General features: G+C 44.4%; 1 protein-coding gene across 1 annotated transcript in view; it reads left to right on the forward strand.

The window, feature by feature from the left end:
• LOC115163415 (TNF receptor-associated factor 4) overlaps nt 1-23,107 on the forward strand; it is a 40,967-nt gene extending 17,860 nt beyond the window's left edge. Inside the window, exons 2-7 of the mRNA XM_029715253.1 lie at nt 12,747-12,798; nt 16,243-16,347; nt 16,608-16,769; nt 18,628-18,789; nt 19,523-19,678; nt 20,500-23,107. Coding sequence (XP_029571113.1) covers nt 12,747-12,798; nt 16,243-16,347; nt 16,608-16,769; nt 18,628-18,789; nt 19,523-19,678; nt 20,500-21,132 — 1,270 coding nt within the window. The 3' untranslated portion in view covers nt 21,133-23,107. The remainder of the gene's footprint in view (nt 1-12,746; nt 12,799-16,242; nt 16,348-16,607; nt 16,770-18,627; nt 18,790-19,522; nt 19,679-20,499) is intronic.
• The last annotated feature ends 394 nt before the right edge of the window (nt 23,108-23,501 follow it).

The following is a 23,501-nucleotide window of genomic DNA, read 5'->3' on the forward strand; positions in this document are numbered from 1 at the left end:
GTGTTCATCTTAAGATAGCTAGGGGAGACAACCACATCACAGTTGGTGTAAGTAAAGTTTTCCTCAAAGTAGCTATCAGCAAAGTCTTTGCTAGTAGGAAAAGACAAGTTAAATTTTTATTTTTCATTTGTTTATGACTCATCCTTGCTCTGTGCGAGGAGTAGGAACAACAGTCACTGTTATGAGTGCATTATTTCAGTGATGGGCGATGCACTGGTTTCTACTACACCATGGAGTAGATGGCTTGGCTGTCCAGGCAATCAAAAGAGCTCTGCCTGCCTGACTCGCCTTATGCCTCAGTGAGCACAGAATAATGGTCACTAAGGAGTGTGCTCAACCAACAGAATGACTAAATGACAGTATAATGTGCTCTGTCATGTCAGGGAGCAGGTAAATCAAGATGAACTGGGCTGGAGGGTCGATGAACCGTCACTTGTCACAAGTGGCACTGACTGTAGTGTAGAACGTTGGACTAAGAACATTTTCAAGGATGCCTAATTTAGAAAGTAAACTGCTAAGTGGCTTGTGATAGATATATTACCTGTAGTTGGCCAGCTGCCAGTAATACTTTATGGAGAGAACCTTTTGTCTCAGCTTGGGAGTAACCGATATCAGTGTGGTTTTAAAACTCTTCACATGCGCTCAGGGGAAGATTACTCTTTGGGGATACATGCTGATGGAGGAAACTAACTAGCCATGGGCTTATTCATCACTCTCAGTACTCTGTGACCCTGGTATATTATCTCTGGACCTGGTTTATAGCTATGGACTCGAGGCTTTGTATTTCGCCAAACACTCATTTCTAGAGGTTGATAGCTGCTCTACTCACAGTACTCTTGCTGTGTTGTTTGGTGGTGGGATGCCTTCTGGGGGAAACCTCTACGGTATACTGTATGTGTCTGCTTATTACATCATACTTCAGTTTTGGTCATAAATATCAAGGCAACTTTTGTGGTAAGTAGTGAAAAGTTCCATTTTAATCTCTGGCAGTCTTACAGCTATTTGCCTTTGTTAGAATATGCAGTGGATTGACTTACTCTCTCTCAGGGAGGCTGTAGTCTTTATCCCTAAAGTAGGCTGTCCCATGAGGTCTCAAATATACTTCATTTCCCAACGAGGAGCCATCTCACCTCTGCATTAAGGAGCTGATACCTCCAGCTAATCACAGGCAGTGCTTTAAGAAGCATTCCTTTATCCTCCAGGGATGGAATAGTAGTCTTCTGTTTCTCTCATCCCTCAAGATTAACACCAAACCTGCGCACTTCTCATCTGCCGGATATCCTGACGGTGAATACCTGAGATTAGTGAAGCGTTTGTAAGAGGAGTCTGAATACCTCCTGTGAGTTTGAGAGGGGGGCAGGGTGTCACCTTTACCTCTCAGATTTACTGTGTTGCTTTACTTTCTGGCTCCAGTAGCTGACTCAGGTTGGGCCCTGGTCAAAAGTAGTGCACTACATAAGGAATAGAATGCCAATTGGGACAAATCCTCAGTGTTTGAGGAGTGATGGCAGGACAGTCTCTCAGCCCTATGCTATGTGTGTGTGATAAGACGAAGTGCCTCTTTTAATAAGCCAGTCAGCACCCGGGCTAGTCATAAACCAGTCTCTGAGCCCCTCTGCCCAGCATTGGTTAGCATTCTTCAGGATTACTGTGGTGGCACCACAACTTTTCAAAGGCAGCAGGCCTCGCTCATTGCAGATCACCCCCACAGCAGACATCTGCCCCCTGAAGCAAAGCTACAATTAGATCTGTCATTAAAACGGCTCAAATTTACATGTGTGAGGAAATTAATTTACTGTGTGTGTACCCTAATTTGAATCCAATATGTGTAAACTGAAGATTACACTCTTTCTTCTAGTGCCCCAGTTTACCAGAGTTGTGAGGGTAGTAAAGAGAGCAGGAACAGACAGTACTGAGAAGAGTGTGGTGTTTCACACCTCTAATACCTTGACAGGAGCTCTTAGCACTTCTTCAGAGGCTAGTGGCTCCTTCTCACATGTGTGCCATGTCAAAACCAGGACCTTCATTGGCCCCTGGTGGTAGCCAAGCCCTGTGAGAAGCTCAGCCCACCCCACTCCACTACCTCTACACCCTGGGTGCATCTCAAATGTTACCCTATTCCCTATATGTAGTGTACTATATTGGGTATAGGGTGCCATTTGGGATGTAACTCAAACTAAAGATCAAAGACAAGCCTCTAATTTGTATGCCCTCATCAAGCCCCCATTCTTAGATGGGTTCTCATGGGTTCAACTGAACTGCTCAGAGCAGTGATACAGCTGGTCCTGCATGGTGGTGTATGTACAGTGTGTGGCTCTAAGGGGTTTCTTGGCTGTGTATACTTTGTCTATGCTGTGAGTGTGTTGAGTATGAGGGCGGCTGCAGTCATGCGTGGTGTGCAGCCAGAGCCCAGCTAGCTCTCAGTAGGATTGATGGGACCGTTCTCCATCTCAACCCCCACCCTGGACCCAGATCAGCAGGAGTTAATGAAATTGAATTGATTTCCTTGTACCTCTTGCATGCAGGCAGCATATAATCCTGGGAAGAATTCGGGTGGGGAAATGATCTGGGAAAGCATTCAGGGCTCTAAAGTTTGACCAATTTGGCCGCATATCCGACCAAATATTTTCCTGTGCGACCAGGAGTTTTATTTTGGGACAACTGTGAAACTATGAAAAACATTTCTCAGATAATAATTGTTGTAATGATAAGGCTTCGCTGCACGATTGAGTGCCCTAGAGAAACAAGCAAGTGCAGATTGGTTAGCGTCATGGTTGCACCCTTACTACAGAGAAAACAGCATGCTTCTAACCCAACCAGGTCAAAAGATCTGACCCATATTACCGGCACAAAATGTTCATCTTCCTATAGTGCAGGGTTTCCCAAACTCGTTCCTGGGCCCCCCCTGGGTGCATGTTTTTACATAGCTGATTCAGATGAATTGGTTATGAATCAGGTGTATAGTGCTAGGGCAAAAAGCAAAACAAAGATAAACCAAGATAGACCACAGCTTGTCGTTTCCAATGGGAACAAATTAGTCATAGTGGTCATAACAAGCAAGGAGGTGGGAAGATCCAAGCACACGTTAGCGATATCCTATTGGCGCGTTCTGGTATTCATCTGCATATTTCCGTTAGGAAATGCCTACTCTGTTGTGTGCGTGTGCAATAACAAAATTCGCCATTGCGCTCCTTCTAAACAGTATGATTTTAAAAAACTTTTGCAAAGGGTAAAGTCTACAAAACTTTGTCCACTCTGTTCATAACATATTTTTAGTTTTGGGAACCCAAAACTGTATTGAGATCAAATGTTTAATCGATGACAAAATTTGCAGAATGTCTGTCGAAATCCATCTCGTTCCATCTTCTCCCACTGCCCGCTAGTAGGCTTCCTCTCACTACCATATTTGGTAGTGAGTGGACATGCCAACCAGATGCTTCACATTTATACAGCCAGTGAAATATCTGTCTCATTGTTCTATCTTGGCCCCAGGACCGAGTTTGGAAAACCCTGCTATAGCGGCTCGCTGGGACAAAACTTTACATTCATAAACCATGCCGTGGTTCATCCTACAACTACTTGCGTGTTTTTAACCATTTGTTTACACTTTGTTCAGTCATGTTACTGCAGTGGCTGGCTAACGATCTCGTAACTTTACCACTATATCCAAACATTTGGGGCCCCAGAAAGAAAGGAAAAGGGATTGCTTCTTCAGGACATCAATAGAGAGAAATAGTAATGGTGTCTTTTTGTTGGCACTAACTCCGCCATGGTTCGTTGGACAAAGCCTATGGGGAAAATGACTGGAGTTTTTGTAGGGTTTTTGGATAGACGCTGAAAATGAGGTCTGTGGTAAACACAGGCTTGGGAGATCTTATACGTCTTGTTCTATGAGATAATCTTCATCAGCTAATGTCACTTATTTTGAAGAATTTATGTAATAAAAAAACACATATAAAACACATAAAGGCTTCATAATTCATAAAGGTCATGTTACCTCAGACCTTATTCTTGGCATTTATTCCAAAACCCTATTCTTTCCCTATCCATTTTTTTCCATAGGAATGGCAATGACATTTTTTTATTTAGAGCCCTGAATACATTACATTTGCTAATTTATTTATCCAATTCAAGTACCATCCATGTAGGCTAAACAGCCTACATGTAGGCTAAACAGTACAGTCCTTCCCATTGGAAGAGGATTCATTACAAACCCAATGAAGCACATAACCCTGCCAGCTGAGCTATAGATCCCTAGTCAAGGTTAGCCAGTTCAAGCGAGTTCAAGGAAACCATAAAACAAATCAGTTAACAGTATTTTCAAACGATTGACTATTACAAAAGTACAAAGTCGACAAGAAAGGGTTTCGTATCGCGAGGTCTGCTGAGAAGTGCTGGGTTGGCAGTTGTGGCTACGTGAAGATTCTGAGGCCCTGATTCCCCTGATGAAGACTCCATGTCTATAGCACAGTCACATTGATGGAAGGAGATGGCAACAGGGATTGTGAGGGAGTGTAAACTCTGTCTCCCCTCCTCTCACACACTTAACCATGGATTATGGCGTCTCAGAGACTTGAGCCAATTTGCAGATGGCTGTATCCCTCCCTCTCGCCCTCCCTCCTTCCGTTCCCCCTCTCATCTGTGCTCTGGCAAGTGGCTGGATGCTTTTGGGAGTCAGTGTTTTCTGTTACGCCGGAACACAGTCGACTTGCATCAGAGCTGTGCCACTATGAGTCACAGTGTATCCTAACGGTGTAGAGCAGACGCTCCTGGATTCAAACCGATCAACCACCTCAGATCCCCCTCTGAACAGTGTGCAGATCCTATTCCATGATGTATTCTCAGGGAACTGCCTGTGGCTCAGAACAGACGTCTGATATCATAAAAGTCAAAGAACTAGCCGTCTGTTCCTTTTCTTACAAGGATGTCAGCGAACATAGCTTTGCCCATTTTTTGTTGTCAGTTTTGACGTGCTAGCTTGTTCCTCTATGCTCTACTCGGGGAAAAGAGCTGCTGCCATGTATGCAATTCACAGCAGGATCCAAAAGCTTGATAATGACAATATTGCAATTCTAAAACCCTTGGAAAATATACCTTAACACAGTATTACCCTTGAACAACTGCCTGCGTTAGTGCTGTTAAACAAAGATGGCATTTGAAAAACAAATTGATATTTCGCTAACCTTTGAACGTGCCAGTACTGTGTGAATTAGCTGACAGATGGCTTGTGCTCACAAATGTCAGCACACTGAGTGTTTGGAGAACTGCAAAGAAAAATGAATGTCGTTACGTAAGCGGCGTGAACTCGTGCCGTCACTTGCATCTAAACAACTTCCCTCTTTGTGCATTTTTCTACAGAGCTGTCCCATGATCAATACCTGCGTCTGTAATGGCACCCTTTCCCATGTATAGTGGTATACTTTTGACCAGGGCCTGTAGGGCTCTATATGGGAATAGGGTGCCATTTCAGACACAGCGAGGCTCACCTCAGCCCGCTTCTTTGTCCCTGGGAGAAGAAACTACCTCCACTTTCTCTATGTATGAATGACATCACTGACACAGAGTGTTAGTGCACTATATAGGTAATAGGGTGCTATTTTGGATGCACCCAATGTGTCTTTATGGTCCACCTGACCTCCACTGGACTTTCATTAAACACAACATTGTATCCTTACCAATACCGTTTATGGATCAAAGTATTGTATATTTCTGAGACACATCCACCTTGTGTGGAATAAAGAACTGCCTTGGTATAGGCCTAGCTCATCTCTTGGGTGGGGATGCTCACTGTCTGAATGCTATGTCTGTAGGCTATTTAAACACAGTCGTTTTCCCTATGGGTTTCTTCTACCTTAGTCAACGCCTTTCATCCTAGTGAGGAGAGAGGGTGCCATTTGTGACACAACCAATCTCCTTTATAGTGCACAGGGCCCATAGAGCTCTGTGTACTATATAGGGAATAGGGTGCCAGTTGGGAATAGGGTGTCATTTGGGACACATACAGTATGTTGAAGGGAGAGCAGGAGGAGCAAGAGAGCCATGGAAACGCTGCCAGACAACTACCCACACATTTGTCGTTGTAGTATGAGGCCTAGTTGGCTTTCCTCCACTTGCATCATTTGTGCTATTGTTGCAAAGAACAACAGTAGAAAGACTCATGAAAATCTCTTAAGAGTGTCTGTCTGTTTTTAGAGTAGATACAGAAAATGTAGTGTGTGGATCCAAACTGGATCTTGAGGAACTAGGCCTAATACCTATAAGGCTGAATCAACTCTTGTTGACGTCCATGACCTTCAGATAGTCAGACATGGTCAGTTCACATTAAGCTGTCACTGACTGGACATGGACATTGCAAATACCAATGATGTGAGTCAGATATGATTTTACAAATTACATTACAAAAAAACAAGCAAATTACAAAAAAATAATACTAATAAAAATGTAAAAACATTTTAAAAATGCATGAAATGAAATGTATGTATTCACTACTGTAAGTCGCTCTGGATAAGAGCGTCTGCTAAATGACTAAAATGTAAATGTAAATTTGCTGTACAAGCATGTCCTCTGTGCATCAGTCAATCAAACCCTGATTAAAAAAAGTCAAAACATAACAAGATGTATGTACTCAACTAAATGAAACCAAAATAAACTTCACAGCATGTTGATTCAAACATGCTTCCTTGCTGCACATGAAGTACTGTAGCCACTGTTTGTTTGGATTTATCCCAAAAACCCTAAGGATATGATTGGCCTATCAAAGGTCATGGGTTTCTGCACGACATAATCCTCTTGAACTCTGTTTAAATCATCTCTGATTCATTTTCAGAAGTGTGAAATTTCACACAAGTCGTCATGCTACAGTAAACTAAACTCCAGAATTCTCTGAACCAGTCAGGTAGCGAGGAGTTAACCGGTGATGTCATTCATGCATAGAGAAAGTGTAGGTAGTTCTTTCTCCTCCCAGGGACAAAGAAGAAGGCTGAGGTGAGCCTCCCTGTGTTCTCATATGGGTCCAGGTCAAAAGTAGTGTGCTATGTAGGGAATAGGCAGCCATTTGGGATGCTGCCCCTGCCTTTGTCCAGGCTGTAAACTGAGTCAGCATTTAGCGGGAGCAGGGAACATTACCCTCCCATCATATCGGGTTCCATAGACAGAAACACCTGCTTCACCCCATGTCCTCCACCTCCTTCCTCATCCAGGAGATCCCTCTGATTGTGTCAAAACAAATGGCACCCTATGCCCTATATCGTGCACTTATTTTGAACAGGGTTTATAGGCCTCTAGCCACAAATAGTGCACTATAGGGAATAGCTAGCCAAAAATAGTGCACTATAGGGAATAGGGTGCCATTTGGGAAGCACATTCTGACTGTTCTTTGGCTAGGGGGCATTCCTTCACCCGGTCACTGCCTAATGACTCTCCCTCCATCTCTCCCTCCACTGTCCTACAAACCTCTTCACTCATGTGGATATGGACTGTACTTTGGATCACTTCTCTAATCTCATTTGCCTCTTCTATAAATAAGAAGATATTTAGTCAAATGTGTTGGAGGCTCTTTATCTTTACATGAGAGTCCTTTAATTATCTCTAAATGCTACTACTGGGCATCGTAAAAACAACAGAACGTAGTTGACGACCGGTCATTTCATTTAACTGGCAAGTGTTAAAATCTTCTCCCCTTCAGCATTGCATAGGATAGGTTTATTGTGTATATATTATATTGTCCGAGACAGAATGGCCTTTAGGGTTGTGTTTCTGTAGCGTGAGGCAGCTTGATGTACAAGTACACCTCCTGGACAGGAGGCTAGTCTGTCAACAGGCTTGTAAAGGGCAGTTATAATGACAGTCTCATTACTGTTGGAAACTGCAGGCTGATAATTTGATGTGAGTTGTAACACACACATACACATTCATATACAAATACACACACACATTCATATACACATTCATATACACACACATTCATATACACATACATTCATATACACATACAAAAAAACTGTTGGATTTGGGAGATTAAGGGAACTCCTGCTGAGATGAAACAAGATTCCTGTTTTCTCCCAACATTCTGGCAGCAGAAGCATGGAATTGGGATCAGCTGGGAGACTGAAAGCCAGGAAGCCTGAATAAAGGGAACTGATGGCATTTAAGATCTTGTTTGTGAAGCATAGTTAATCCACTTCTTTACTTGAAAAGATTTGGCATGAAGATGAACATAAAACCTCAGAGTAAGCTTCCAGAGAAGACCAGCAAGCCAGGCCTGATACAGTTACTAGCCAGACGACCCAGTCAATTTTCTTGATGAGATCTCCGAGTTTGAAAAGACCTCTGCTGAGTCCCAAATGACCTATGGGTCCTGGTCAAAAGTAGTGCACGATTTAGTTAATAATGTACCATTTGGGATGCATACAACCTCTCACGGTAATAGTAAAACTCTCTTTTGGACGTTAATGTGTTGTAGACGTCCTGCTTTCCAGAACTCTCAGAAACTCCTCTGAGAGGCGTTTGTTTAGCTCTCCACAGCCATGCCCTCTATTATTGTAAACATAGGGTCAGGGGTCTCCCTGGTAGTCAAGAGATCAGGCTTCAGGGTCATTCTTAGGCCTTAGTCGGTGAGGTAGCAGCCATCAGGAGCCATCTCCTCTTTCTCTGTGTGTGATGGCTGTACTGCACTGTCCCTGACAGGCCGTTTTGCAGTCTTCTGCAGGCCAACCAAACCTGGGGGCTTTGTCTTGTTCTTCTCAGTGGCCATCTGCCTATCAGGAGGCATATGGAGGGTGACCTTCAGTCCTCATCACTATCACTGGGCTCAATGGATTGCTGTTTAATCTGCTCTCAGGGCCTACAAGAGGTTTTGAGGGCAAGAGAGGGGGTGCAATTAGTGTCTGGAGAGTGGGGGATGGGGGATGTTCCAGGGAAATACTAGGGTGATGCTGGGGGGGGACTTTCACTCATGGAGGGAAATTGGGAAATGCCCCTAATTAGAGCTGGGGAGAAGGCTGTTGTCTATCCAGATAAGTGGGGGGATTTTGAACATGTAATTAGCTGTGGGGCATACTCACCTGGCCTTCTGCTGTTTTGGTCCAGGGGCCTGCTGGATCTGATGTTGGCCTCCCTGTGCTGCAGCACAACAGCTGTGGAGCCTAGGCTACTCTCACAGTATGAGAGACAGGGAAAGGATGGGAACCCATTGACATTTTAATGTGCTGATTATATTAAGCACGCTATTTGTATTTATTATGGATCCCCAATCTACATGGGTTCCAGCAAAATGAAGGCAGTTATACAATTCTAAAAGCATTACAACACTAAGTGTGTGCCCTCAGGCTCCTACTCCACTACCACATATCTGCAACACTAAATCCATGTGTACAAGTGTGTAAAGTGGTGTATTATATCACGTGTGTGTGTGTGTATGCATGTGTCTGTGCCTATGTTTGTGCTGCTTCACAGTTCCCGCTGCTCCATAAGGTGTATTTGTATCTATTTTTTTAATTCTAAATTTACTGCTTGCATGAGTTACTTGATGTGGAATAGAGTTCCATGTATGTGGTTACTGAGCTGTTCTGTCTGCAGTGCTTTCCCAACATAAGTGATTGGTTAGTTTGTTGTTTATCAGCCTCTCACCCCGTATAATCATTGACTTGTACAAGTCAGGCACTGTTATCTCTGCCCTGTGTATCCTAGTAGGCACATATTTCTCTCCCATGAAACTGTGTCCTAGTTGCAGTGAAGCTGTTGCTATCAGTAGTGTTGTTGGTTTGTGAGTCAAGTGGACAGGGTGCAAGGACCCTGCGGGTGACCAGGCTGTACTGTATGTATGCAAAGGACTTTTCCCTTTTTTCAGTGTCACAATATTGTTTATCCTCTCACAGCCGCACAGTGCTGAGTGATTGGAAGTGGGCATTGAAGTAGTCAAGGGCATTGAACGGTAATTAGTGCAATCTTACTCCACTGTAAGGAGGCCTTCAAGTAGTCATAGAAATGGTTTGTCAAGAGAAGGGGAAGACTTGTATAGAAGCTATTATTATTCCAATGCCCCCACCTCTCTCTGCTAATGTGCATTCACAAACAAGCTGGCTGGAGAGTCGGGTAGCATTATGAACAGCGGGCCAAGCAGATGAATGCGTGGCTGCAGGACTTTCTCTGCGAAGCAGGGAGGGAATCATCCTGACAGCCTGTGACGATGCTCTTTTCGCCTGTCTGCCTCTGTGTCAGGTAGTGCAGAGGAGCCGGTCGGGTAGCTCCTTTAGCTGTGACGATGCTCTTTTCGCCTGTCTACCTCTGTGTCAGGTAGAGCAGAGGAGCCGGTCGGGTAGCTCCTTTAGCTGTGACGATGCTCTTTTCGCCTGTCTGCCTCTGTGTCAGGTAGAGCAGAGGAGCCGGTCGGGTAGCTCCTCTAGCTGTAAACCCTGCACTGCTTACATCTCCCCTGTCTAGTCCAGCAAGGAGCACCTTTCTCTCTGTTCCTATTTCCTTCCTCTATATGGGGAAAGAGTCACTACACAGCCCCACGTCCCAAATGGCCGCCTATTCCCTATACAGTGCACTACTTTTGTGGGCCCTGGTAAAAAAATGGTGCAGTATGTAAGGTGTTGTTTGGGATGTATCCCACAGCTCTGCGTCATGCAGTCCGGCCCTGTGGCTCTAAAACGCATCATCAACATCAAATAGATGAGGCTCGAATGACGGAGATGAGTAAATGATTTCACAGTACATAGGAGATGTTCTGCTGACTGGGCTCTCTCCCCTGGTAATCAATAATGGGTTTTTTTAAAGCCGCATTGTTGTTTATTAATTGCTTTCCAGCTCCCTGCTGACAAAGTGACCCTAATGGACTGGAATTACTGCTGCCTCAAAATGCATTAAACACACCTCCCTCACCTCTATCTCCCCGTCATCCCTCTGGTCTGTTGTTCTGTGTGCAGCTGATTCCACAGCAGCTGGGGAGACAGGCCAGGCATTCCAGCCAGGGCAAAGTGCAGGGTGATCATTGATCATGTGTCCCAACATCACATGGCCCTGGGTCTCTGGTCCACTCCCAGGGGCCTCAGGCTCTGTCAGGTGACATTGAGGCCAACTAGACTACAGGGTAACAAGGGCCCTGGTCAATAGGCACATTGTATGCATCCCAAATGGCAACCTATTCCCTAAATAGTGCAAAAGTAGTGCACTACATAGGGAATAGGGTGCAATTTGGAAGAACCCATTGTAGGACCACTACCCTCCCTGCCCCCTTCGGGCTGTTTGTTTTCCCATTAATCTATTAATGTACTTTAGAGAATGGAGAGGTCAGGAGAAGTTTGTTCATTAAAAGATGTCTTTCTGTTGTTTACCTCTGTCCTATGGTAGTAGGACAGATGGAGCTTCAGGGCCTTGTTGCTTTAACCCAAAACACTGAGGTTATTTTGTCTCTCTCACACCCGTGGGCAATGAAAATGTATGCAAAGCAAAGGAGCATTTCACCATTCGTGTTACAGTACCTCTATCAATGTGGCCATTGTTGCAACAAGATGCCTGTCTGGCTGCGGCCTATGATAATGACATTGCGATCTCATGTATGTGCACTGGGCCACGAGGAAAGGGATGTACGTCCTCATGTCACTGACTGACTGACCCTCTAGATCCCCCTGATCCCTGACCCAGCCACCCCTATGGCTCAGCAGGGGGCCTGCAGCCAAGCAGCCCACCACTACACTACCGACACATCTCTTTAAAGGGTGCACACATCGCACCGAATGTGGATTTCCCGTTCGTCTACCGATCGTTCAGCGCGCTGTTGACATCTGACTGGCGACATTGTCACGCGATTCTACATGTAAAATCAGTTTGCAGTCAGTTTGCGAGTACTCTCGGCAGGCAAACGCTATTGGTATGTTTGAGCCCTAATGCATCTCAGGGGATCAGCCACTGATAGCCTTTTTAAAGTTGCTCTTTGTGTCACTGATTGACTGGCTTTGCTGTACAGTAGATCTATGGGCTCAGCACACAGTAAGCCCACTGCCTGCCTGACTGCCTATAATACTGCAGTGACGTCATCTCCGTTATTTACCAGAGTGAATATTTCATGGTGACATCAGGACTGGGGACGTGCTGCGTTGTTACCTGAGGGCCACCGCCACCCATCTCATCTGGCCCCTTGGTAAAAGGCCTCTAAATCAGGGCAGGGAATGAGTTTTTTTGTGGCGCTGCCTGTGTGATAAACCCAGAGATCTCAGATCTTATTTTGGGTTTTATTGCTGTTGGAGGAAGGGAGGAACAAAGAGAGGCAGCAACTAGTCGCCCAGACATGCCACCAGCCTCACTGGCAAACCAGCAATCAATATTTCCTGAGGGAGGGTACAAAGACCAGGCTTACCGCCCTCTTCAGCCGCTTCACACACACTCAGTTTGTCATCCCCCTGCCTTCAAAAAGAGGGGTACAAATGAACACCTTTGACATGAGAGAGAGAAAGAGAGGGGCGGGGGCGAGCGAGCGAGAGAAGCCCTTAATGTATTATGGATAGATAGTTCAGGTTCTAATGTGTTCTCTTTTCCTCTCCAGTAATAAAACTGTGAATTTGTGGAAATAAATCCCTAGAGGGAGGGAAGATGAAAGGGCAACTACATAAAAGCTAGTGGCTCAGAAACTCATCTGGCTTTATTGTACAGTGCAGTGTGGTTAAGATGGGTGTGTGAGAGCAGAGATGGGGGTGGTGATGCTTTTGAAGGCAACTAACGTGTCTTTTCCTCCTTGTGTCTTACAGTGAGGGGGTCTTCAAGTGCCCAGAGGACCAGCTGCCCCTGGACTATGCCAAGGTACGGTTAAAACCCTCTTACCCACTTTCTCACATGCGTATTCAAGTTTGAATATGATCTGTGTGCCAGTTAAGCAATACTTTAGCCTACAACCATAGTTAAGCCTACAACCATGTCCCAATCAACATAATTCACCCTCACTTTCTGATGTCTCTGGGCTACCCATACAACACACTGATTATGAATGTCCTAGTCAGGCTGAGATGAGGCCTTATTTTAAATGTGAATCGGAAGGGCTGTGACCCAAATGGTACTATATTCCCTATATAGTGCACTATTTAGACCAAAAGTAGTGGACTATATAGGGAATAGGGTCCCATTTGAGACACCGCATGGACACGTGAGTCACCATGTCCCTTGCCCCAGACCCTTAGACGAACAGACAGACAGAGGGCTCAGGCAGCTAGCTAGCCATCCTAGTATAGGCCCACTAATTGTGCTAATGAAGGACCACAGGCTACTCATTCCCCTTGGAATGTCAGGTTTGATGGCGGTCCGTTTCTCAATGCACAAAACCTTCGCACACTACTGTGGACATGGAAGTTTTAGAGTTTAATACAGTACCCATGAAAAACAAATGAGCAGACATGATTACTCAGCCGGAGAGCGGCTGGAGAGTGGTAAAAACACTCTGCAGCCTAGCAGCCAAAGTCAAAGGTTGTGTTTAAATGTTTTAAGTATTGCATTGCTGGAGAAAAGCGGGGTATTGGGTTGATCTGTTAGAAAAGGGAGGCAAAAACCTTCAAATCACTAAAACTGTAGCTCTCCTAAACCTCTTCATCCGGGTTCCACTGAAAGAATACCACATCTAAATCTCTTTAATTCAACTTTTGGCTTCTTAATCAGATTGTACTAGGGGGAAAAGATGGTGGCAGTCTCTATTCATAATAAAAGAATCACTCTCTTACAAACTTGATTTCTCCATTGTGCCACAGTGTGCAGCGAAAGGATAAGGACTTAATTCTGCTCTGTGCATGGGAGACCCCAAGCTTAACACTTAACAAAGCAATAAAAACACCATTGGTCACTAATTCATCATCTCAGTTACTGTACAGTCTCACTGGCTAGTTTTGCCATGAATGAAAGAATTGCCCATACAGTAGGCCCATCATGCTCTATACTAGAACATTAGCATGCTAAAGTGGGTTAGGAGTTCAGAGGCAGTAATCCAATGAGGTGGTGAGTGTGAGGTCAGTGGGTGCTGAGCTGCGACTGCTAGCGAAGCTCTTAAGGAGACTGTAGTCACGACAAAGAAGCAGTACACGGGTCCCCACAGTGAGGACGTGCTCATTGTACATCTGTCAGACACTGTTATTTACTGATGCCTTCATAGCCTTCCAGTCACCTGTAAATTACCCCCTGCTGGTGACTAGGGATGCATCCCAATTGGCACCCTACTCCCTATATAGTGCACTTCTGTTGACCAGAACCCTGTGAGCCCTGATCAAAACTAGTGCAGTATATAGGGAATAGGGTGTCATTTGGGACACAGTCCAGCTCCCTGGGTACAGCTCATTACGCTATGTCCCTGTCCTTGCCCTCCCCTGAACACAACTCAATTCTAATAATGCTCTAATTTCACCCAGGCAGTGCAACATGTCATTCAAATATGTCCCTGTTGTCAGAGAGGAAGCAGAATGTCAGTAATATAAAGGGGTGGGTTCTGCTGTGAGACTGCAGCTGACTGACTCTTCCAAAACGCAGACAGACAAAGTCAAAGTTAGCACTCCAAAGAGCTTTAGTTCCCTGATCCGCCAGGGCCTGTGTTATTAAAAGGTCTTTATTGCAGTCCCCCGCAGACTCCCAGGCAGGAACAATGAGGGAACGTTAAGGTTTACTTTAGAGGATTTGGTTTCTTTGTCATCTTGGCTCAGCGCATGTGATTTCCAGTAGGAAATAGTATTGCGGTTATCTGCTTCAATCACTCATCATGCATTATTATGCTGCGGTACATGCTGCAGTAGATTGTAAGAGACAGTGCTGTTCTGTAGCACAATAGTTGCTTTATTGGTCCATTTGCACAGATAGCCTATTCTTTATTTGTTGCTGTCATAGTACCCAACCTGAAACACAACACACACATCACAGGCTGCTCACACACCAACACACACACCAACACACACACCATAGTACTGTGCTCTTTTCAGATGGCAAGACTCTTCTCTGCTATATATTTTGGGTATTTGAAGGCAGTGTTCATTACAGCATGGTTAATGTAATATATAATTCATCCTCACTAGTTAAACTACTGTAGCACACAGCTTTTATTTGCGATGACATAACAGTTTGTGTAAGTTACTGGACAAATAAAGGCTGCCAAGTCAGGAGAGTGAAAAGTTTTACCTCAGATCTGCTTTTGGTTCTAATGTATTATTCACTGGACCCTTTTTAATTCCACTGCACATTTACCTTTTACAATTCTGACTTTTACAGTTCTAATAGGGTACCAAGACCATAAACATTTACAGTGTACTTATTTATGTATAAATAATATTTAGGCTATGGTAAAACCAAAGTATCTCTATGTTTTGATTCATAGCCTATAGAGAAAGAGACCGCCACTTGTATGACGCGTGTGACTACAGTTGAGCTGTTATTTGTTTTTAGGGACAGCTTTGACATTTTGAGGAAGTTCCTTTTCTCCTCATGTGACAAAGGCAGCCTGGGCACCATAGGAACGGAGATGCATGCAGTGCTGCCTCACATGGGTTGTGTGTGTGGCCTCACATGGGTTGTGTGTGGCCTAAATCTGTAAATCCAGGCGATACTGTCCTGTAGGGAGCGGATTTGGCTTGATTGGATAGAGAAGGACCTCATCCTTCTTGATCAGTGACTATGGGGTGTTCTCTCTCCCTCACTCTAATTCTCTCTGATGTTTTCAACATTTCATGAACTATAATTCCATAAACATTGCAGTATATACTCTTGTGTTCACAGAGGTTTCATTGTTATTCCTAATATTCCTGTGGGACTGATTCCTTCGTCATTCATGTCACATGTCCATGACTAGTACTTTGAACTTCCTCTTCTGCTGTTTGGCTGCTGGTCACTCAGACCCTCTTTGTCAAGGCTTCATTGTATTAGTAATACACTTAGTTAGGCATCAACATGATAATCATTACTAGACTGCTGGAAACACCCTTTGTCTTACTCGGTCACACACTATATTAGTTTGGGTGTTGCCATCGGTGCGGCCACTATTCCCCCACTCTGTCCCCATAGCATAACCACACCATCCAGGGTTTATACTGCAGTTAACCCAGTGTGACCCGATGCCTCTGCTTTGCAATCAGCATTAAGGAGATGTATTGGGGCCCTGCAGCAGACTAGCTTCCTGTCCAGGGGGTGTACTTGTACATCAACCTTGTACTTGTACATTAACATGCTACAGAAAGAGTGTGAGCCAGTGCTGATCACGTCCTCATGGTTGTGTCATGGCTACAGATCTACCCTGACCCAGAGCTAGAGCAGCAGATCCTGGCTCTGCCCATCCGCTGCATCCACAGTGAGGAGGGCTGTCGCTGGACCGGACAGATGATGCAGCTCCAGGTCAGTAGCTGCCTGCCTGGCTTTCTTACCTTTTTTTGGTTTGTTTTACCCTTCTATCTCTCTACAGTATCTCATCCTCTCCCTTGCTCATCCTGTCTAAGCCACCTCCTTTGTGACCAGAGCCCTGTGTCTCCTGCCTCCAGTGTGTCGTGTTGTGTTATCTGCTAGCTGAAGCCTGGCTAAATGCTAAATGCAGGCTGAGAGAGCGTGTCTGGCTGCTGACACATTCCTCTCTCCCCCCCTCCCTCCGTCTCCCTCAGGGCCACTTCTCCACCTGCGCCTTCAATGTGATCCCCTGCCCCAACCGCTGCTCCATCAAGCTGACACGCCGTGACCTGCCCGACCACCTGCAGCACGACTGCCCCAAGCGCAAGGTCAAGTGCGAGTTCTGCGGCAGCGAGTTCACCGGGGAGGCCTATGAGGTAAACAACAACAATAAGCAGAGACCTACTTTTTTTTTTTTTTAAATATTTTTACAGGGTAGCACTTACAAGTAAACAACCTGGTTAAGGCCACATTTTTCACTGAGTGAATAACAATCTTTTTAGTGTCTACACCAGAATGCCCAGTATGTAAATTACGCTCGCTTTCGAAGGTGGCAGTGTATTCAGAAAGAATGTGTGTTGGCGTGAGGGGAGAGAGGTAAAACTGTGCACATTTCATACTGTGTGTTTTTCTCTCAGTCCAGGAGAAGTAGTGACTCAGGGTTAAAGTTAGCCTCTCTCCCTCTAACTAACACCTCTGTTACTGTTTACAGGCTGACCCTCTTACAGAAAGGCCCAATGTGGCCTTTCTGTTTTATACAGGCCCAATGTGGCCTTTCTGTTTTATACAGGCCCAATGTGGCCTTTCTGTTTTATACAGGCCCAATGTGGCCTTTCTGTTTTATACAGGCCCAATGTGGCCTTTCCACCATGGCTCAAGCTTTTTATAGAATAATTATTTGTTCATTTTCAGTGGCAATGGGATCATAAAATTGATGCATACCAATTACTTTTTTTTATCTGACCAATTGTGATTCGGTCTTATGTAGCAAAATTTGAAATTAGATTTTTTTACATTGTATAAAAGTAGAGACTGCAAACTAATAAATGGTATATCATACACTGCAGTTGAGGAACAATGGGAAAGTAATTCTGCTTTGAAAGTTGATAAACTTGTAACACCACTTTTTTAGAAAATGGCCCTTGAATGTTTTGGTACACCTACTGGAGAGCTCTTCTTTGTCTACACCCATTCAGCATCGTTCACACCCTCTCACATTTACATTTTGTTTTACATGTTAGTCATTTAGCAGACGCTCTTATCCAGAGCGACTTACAGTAGTAAATACATACATTTCATTTTCATTTCATGCATTTCTTTTTTTTCTTTTTTTTTTAAGCCTTAGCCCCACTCATAGCTAGCCACCATGTATGAATCTGCAGGTAGCTAAAGCTAACCAACTAGGTTCAATGTTAGCTAGCTTGCAATCATACAGTAATCTGCTTCCATCGGGAATTCCACTGATTTCAAAACTCAGTCAATTTCTTCCATGACAACAACACTGTTGATCACTGTTTCTTCTCCATCACTGTCATCAGAAGACTCTGTAATGTCTGGTTTAATGAAAAATATTTTTACCTAAATCAGGGATTTCCTCATCGTCAGAGAGAGTCAGCATGGCATGATCGTCCTCCAGATAGTAGTCCATCACAACTTCTTCCCACTGATCTTTGTCGATAGCTCCTGTTAAATTCAGGGAAACAATGTTGAGAGCAGTAGCAACACTTTTGCAGTTCTCCATGATATCTTAAAAAAAATCCACAGTAGCAAGGATTATCTACACATACTGAGCAGCTCATGTTATAGACAGAAGCAGCTACATGGCAGACCAATACAAACTAATCTCTCGGCATGTCCAGCCCATCCATTATCTCAGCTAATCATGGCTAGCAGGAAGGTTCATGACTTTTTCTGTGGCTAAACCAACTAGGCTCACAATTTAACCATTTTATTCGTATTTACAGATGGCATACAAGTTTGTTATTAAGGCACATGAAAGTTCACATGTTCCAGAAGGCATTTCTGCCAATAAAACACATTTTCATAAAATGTTTCAAAATACATAAAAATGCCTCTCCTGTGAAGTAGGGACGTGTGACATACACCTAGCTTCTTGAAACAAGTCACAATTATGATGAACTGCACTGAAAGCTTGGTAGTTTTGCTGGTAGTTTTGAGGGTTGTGATGTCACTGCTGTGTTGTGACCTGTTTGTGTGTCCTGTCTTTTCTCCCAGAACCACCAGGGTATTTGTCCCCAGGAGAGTGTGTACTGTGAGAATAAGTGTGGCGCGCGGATGATGCGTCGGCTCCTGTCCCAGCACAGTCTGGCTGAGTGTCCGAAACGCACGCAGCCCTGCAAGTACTGTGGCAAGGAGTTTGTCTTCGACACCATCCAGGTTAGTCAACAACACCAACACACCTCCTCTGACCGAACAAGCTCTAGGACTTCTTCCTTCCCTACATTCTCCTGCGTGTCTTGTTTTACAATCACATTTGTCATCACGTGATTAATGGGTACATTTTCTTTCCCATCAATGTAGTATTTGTATTGGAAGGCTAGACCTAAATTAGTGCCCAAACTCAGACCTGTGAAAATGAAGTGTTTTGAAGGTTTATTCTGGAGGGTTGTTATGAGTCCTTCCCCTGTTTGACTGTGTGTGATGAAAGAACAGTGCAGTCTGTCGTGGATGAAGGAGGGTTCTCAGTTTCTGTAGAGCAGGATGGCACTGGGCCCATGGCTGCATGAGCACTGGCTTTCATGGTGCTCACTTCTCTGTGCCAGCCCGCAGTGTGTGCTTGCTGCTGTTTGTGCTGGCTGCGCCCACCTCCGGCAGCACCTGTCTCTGCACACATCCTGTCCTCAGGCCCAGCAGCCGGCCAGCCACTCCCACTCTCCTCTTCTCTCATACCCACAGTTTATTCATCATGTCTCCCTCGCAGAGCACATGCTTTATGATGCAGACATCAGCTCCATAATCAACTTGTTTATCCCATTCATACATTTTAATAGACAGCCATTTGTTCAATATGATACACAACATTTTTTAATCACTCACAGTGAATCTGCTGTGTAAAGTACATAATGTAATAAATGAAATAATAAATGTATCTTTTTTTTCTGCCCTACAGAACCATCAGTACCACTGCCCTCGTTTTCCAGTTGCATGCCCAAACCAGTGTGGGACCCCCAACATTGCCCGGGAGGACTTGGCCAATCACGTGAAGGAGAACTGTGGCAGTGCCCTCATCCTCTGCCCCTTCAAAGATGCTGGCTGCAAACACAGGGTAAGGCTGACCTGCTGCAATCTAGCTGCTTTTTATTACTTCAGACCCTCAAAGAGAAGAACATTGATTCTAGCAAGAAGCATAGTTAGATTTTTCATTACTGCCCACTGCTTTATTGACGTCAGGTTTTATAATTTTTCCACTCTCGGGTTGTTTTTTGTGCATATTTCCCAAATTATATTTGGATTATTATGCTTCATGCTCCGGTGGCGTTGAAACCCAGTAACTTATGTCCAAAGCGATGATTGTCTCCAACATACATCACTGTCTGCCCGTCCTGCCTCTAGGCTCTATTTTAATGAGAGTCACACTTCTCCTCCGCTCTGACAGCGTATTTTAGTCTATTTTTGAAACTGACGTCAATCTGAGAAAATGTGGAGAGCTCCCAGAGTCAAAGAAAACAGGCTTCATGCTTTGTGTTGTCAGCTTCTGTCCTTCAATTTGAAATGGGAGCGAGTTTGGAAAGCTCAGTGCAAAGCAATGCACATGGTCTGACAAATGCATAAATGACTCTCTCCCTGACCATGAAGGCATCAGGCGAGAGAGTACAACCAAGAGTGCAGATGCTCAGTACACCAAACACAAATGTGTATGGCAGGGCTCCCAAAAGAGCAGCTGATCAGCAGACAGACAACATTCACTTACCGTAGGAGGCTTGAATGTGAAACTCAAACAGACAAAACAATCTAGTGTGATGTGCATACTGTACCACATTATTAAACACAACACATTTCTATACAGAGTTTGTACTATAGAGAGTTTCACCCTCCTTGCTACACACAGTGACCTCTACCTAACCAGTCTCTCCTCTCTCCTTGCAGTGCCCAAAACTAGCGATCGGTCGTCACCTGGAGGACACAACCAAGTCCCACCTGACCATGATGTGCAGCCTGGTGGGGCGCCAGCGGCAGGAGATCCTGGAGCTGCGGAGGGAGATGGAGGAGCTGTCAGTCAGCAACGATGGAGTGCTCATCTGGAAGCTCAGCGACTACTCCCGGAAACTCCAGGAGGCCAAGCTCCGGAACAACCATGAGTTCTTCAGCCCACCCTTCTATACCCATCGCTATGGCTACAAGTTGCAGGTGTCTGCGTTTCTCAATGGTAACGGCAGTGGGGAGGGCTCGCACCTGTCCATCTACATCCGGGTACTGCCAGGAGAGTACGACAACCTGCTTGAGTGGCCCTTCTCCTACAAGGTGACTTTCTCCATCATGGACCAGAGCGACCCGTCGCTGTCCAAGCCCCAACACATTATAGAGACCTTCAATCCTGACCCCAACTGGAAGAACTTCCAGAAGCCATGCAGCACCCGCAACTCGCTGGACGAGAGCACCCTGGGCTTTGGCTACCCCAAGTTCATCTCCCACGAAGAGATCAAGAAGAGGAACTATGTCAGAGACAACTCCATCTTCCTCAAGGCTTCCATAGAGCTCCCCCAGAAAATTATGGCCTGAGGGAGAGCTGGTTTTTGGTTTATCGGAAGGGAAGGGAAGGGAGGGTGAAAGACAGGCTTGAGACTGATATGACATTTACCTTGAGAACTTCACCACACTTATCCTTTAGACACTGACTAACTGTCCAAATCCATACAGCCACTCCACTGCAGGACTTAGAGCTGCTAGTCTGTTGGGTTGTGTTGGAGGACTAGACTGGAGGACCCCGCTATATTTAAATGGAGGAGAATTCTAAGTGTTTGGTATGCAGAAACCATCACTTTCTGATTCTTATTTTTAAGTGTTTGTTTTCTAACATTTTTCTTCTCTATCTGCAACAAAAAGCCTTGGAAATCAACAGTGCCTAGAGTTTATTTTAAGTTGTATTTTGTTGTTTTTCTGCAGCACAGGTAAATATTAAGGAAGGATAGAGCGATGTTCTGGAGGTGGAAGGCGTCCTTAAGCCTTGTGTGTTCGGCTCTGGTTTGAACCATCGTATCTGATCATGAGCGGTCTAAAGAATAGAGCAAACCTCAGGCTATTGGAAGGAGCTCATCACACTCTCAAACCCAACTGCCTTCTGTTTACATGCTCCCACTGATCCCTTAACAAATGCAAAGCTCTTGGTTAGCGAATTTGAGATTGCTGTTAAGCTTATTGTCAGTGAACAATATTACAGCTGTGAATTAAGTTTGTTTCTTCTTGTCATTGTTCCATCACTCGCTGTCTACAGTTCGTCATTCTATAATGCTTAGAATGCGAGGATCATGATCTTTAGACAAAAAACAACAATCATTTGTCACAGGCAGATCTCCTGTGCGGTCCTGAGAAGATGGATACAGTAGATGGGTTCCTGTGCGTTGTTGATCAAAGGTGCTAATGTATGACGGTCTTTGAATGTGTAGAACTGAATCGAATCCACTCAGTCTTGTCAAGAGGCGATATGGTACATGTGTACTTAAGTGTGACGGGAAAGCCATGAGGGCTGGGTCTTAGTTGGTAGGTAGGCAGGTAGGCACGTCGGTAGGGGAGAGATGAGCTCGAAGACATCAACAGAAAAACATGCATGTTTCAATGCGATTCAACGTGGACCTGTACTGTAACCTGGATTCTTGAAATCTTCTCCCCCGATACTGAGGGCTTTTTTGCAGTGGAGGACCTGTTAAATGGAACCAAATTCTTTTTATATTTGCAAAATGGGAGCAACACTTGTTGATAATATGTCATAGACAAAAAGACATTGGAGTGAATTAGCTTAACGGAGGTCTGTGAACTGAAGTGCATTGTTTTTAAGTCAGCCCAGTGGGGAATGGGGGCTGTTTAAAATATGGTTTATGCCTTGGTTCCCACCTGAGAATGACATGTGGGTGCCTCAGGACAGACTGCATCTCAATGGTGTGGTGCTGCTGGTTACCATGGCCACCAGTGTGCATCTTCACCTCAGCACATAAGCTGGTCATGAGGAGAGGTTGAAGAGGAGCAGCCATGTGCAATACACCAGTCAGAGGCCCCATCAGGCCAGTAACACCCGCAGTGGAGGATTTGATCAAACATTCATGACATATGTGAATAATACTGATGTAAAAAATGCAGAAGCCCATTCTGTCATTTTTATTCCACATAAAAAATCCTGGTTTCTTGCTATAATACCAGCCAATATTTTACAGTGATTCTAAAGAAGTAAAAAAAAAATAAAAAAAACATTTTGTAAGGTTATGTATTTTGTGAAGTACTTAAATGTTTTGTACAACTTTTTGTTGGCGAGTCGGGTTGAGCTTAGGAATTTTATGGACACTTTTTTTTAAGTTGAATCTCTTCTGAATCTGAATAATTGTTTTGTTTGTTTTGGATCTCATATTCTGTCTGTATTACTTTGTCTTTAAAATTATTTATTTTAAAGAGCATCACGTAAGCTTGATTGACTAGATGGCAAAAATGTTTTAATATGTTGAGTGCTTCTCAATTTCTCTTTTAAAATAAAATACTATCTATTACATCTTGCTTCACTATGCTGCTAATTTACTCTTTATGTCGTTGTACAGTATGTCTGAGTGTTTGCATCACCTACTGACTTCTCAGCTTTCATCCTCATGAATTTTGTCAGGCAGTTTGGCCTCTCAGCTGAGCCTTTCCCCACCAGAAAATGTTTTACTGATCACATTGATGATTCTGCTCCTCTTGTAACACACAGTAAACCACGCTAGATACAGTGCCTCTCAGCTGTCTCGTAAGCAGACAACTTGCCTTAAACTACAGCAAATGTTACCTTAACTCTTGCTTCCTTGATGAAAAGGTGCAATTTCTGTCTGAAATTCCTGCCTTTTTCAGCACTTCAAGTTTATCAATAAAATCTCTTGTCCCTCTGTGTTTCACTTGTTTTAGTTAGTCCC

The sequence above is a fragment of the Salmo trutta genome, chromosome 26 (assembly GCF_901001165.1).
Source record: "Salmo trutta chromosome 26, fSalTru1.1, whole genome shotgun sequence".
Classification (NCBI taxonomy): domain Eukaryota; kingdom Metazoa; phylum Chordata; class Actinopteri; order Salmoniformes; family Salmonidae; genus Salmo; species Salmo trutta.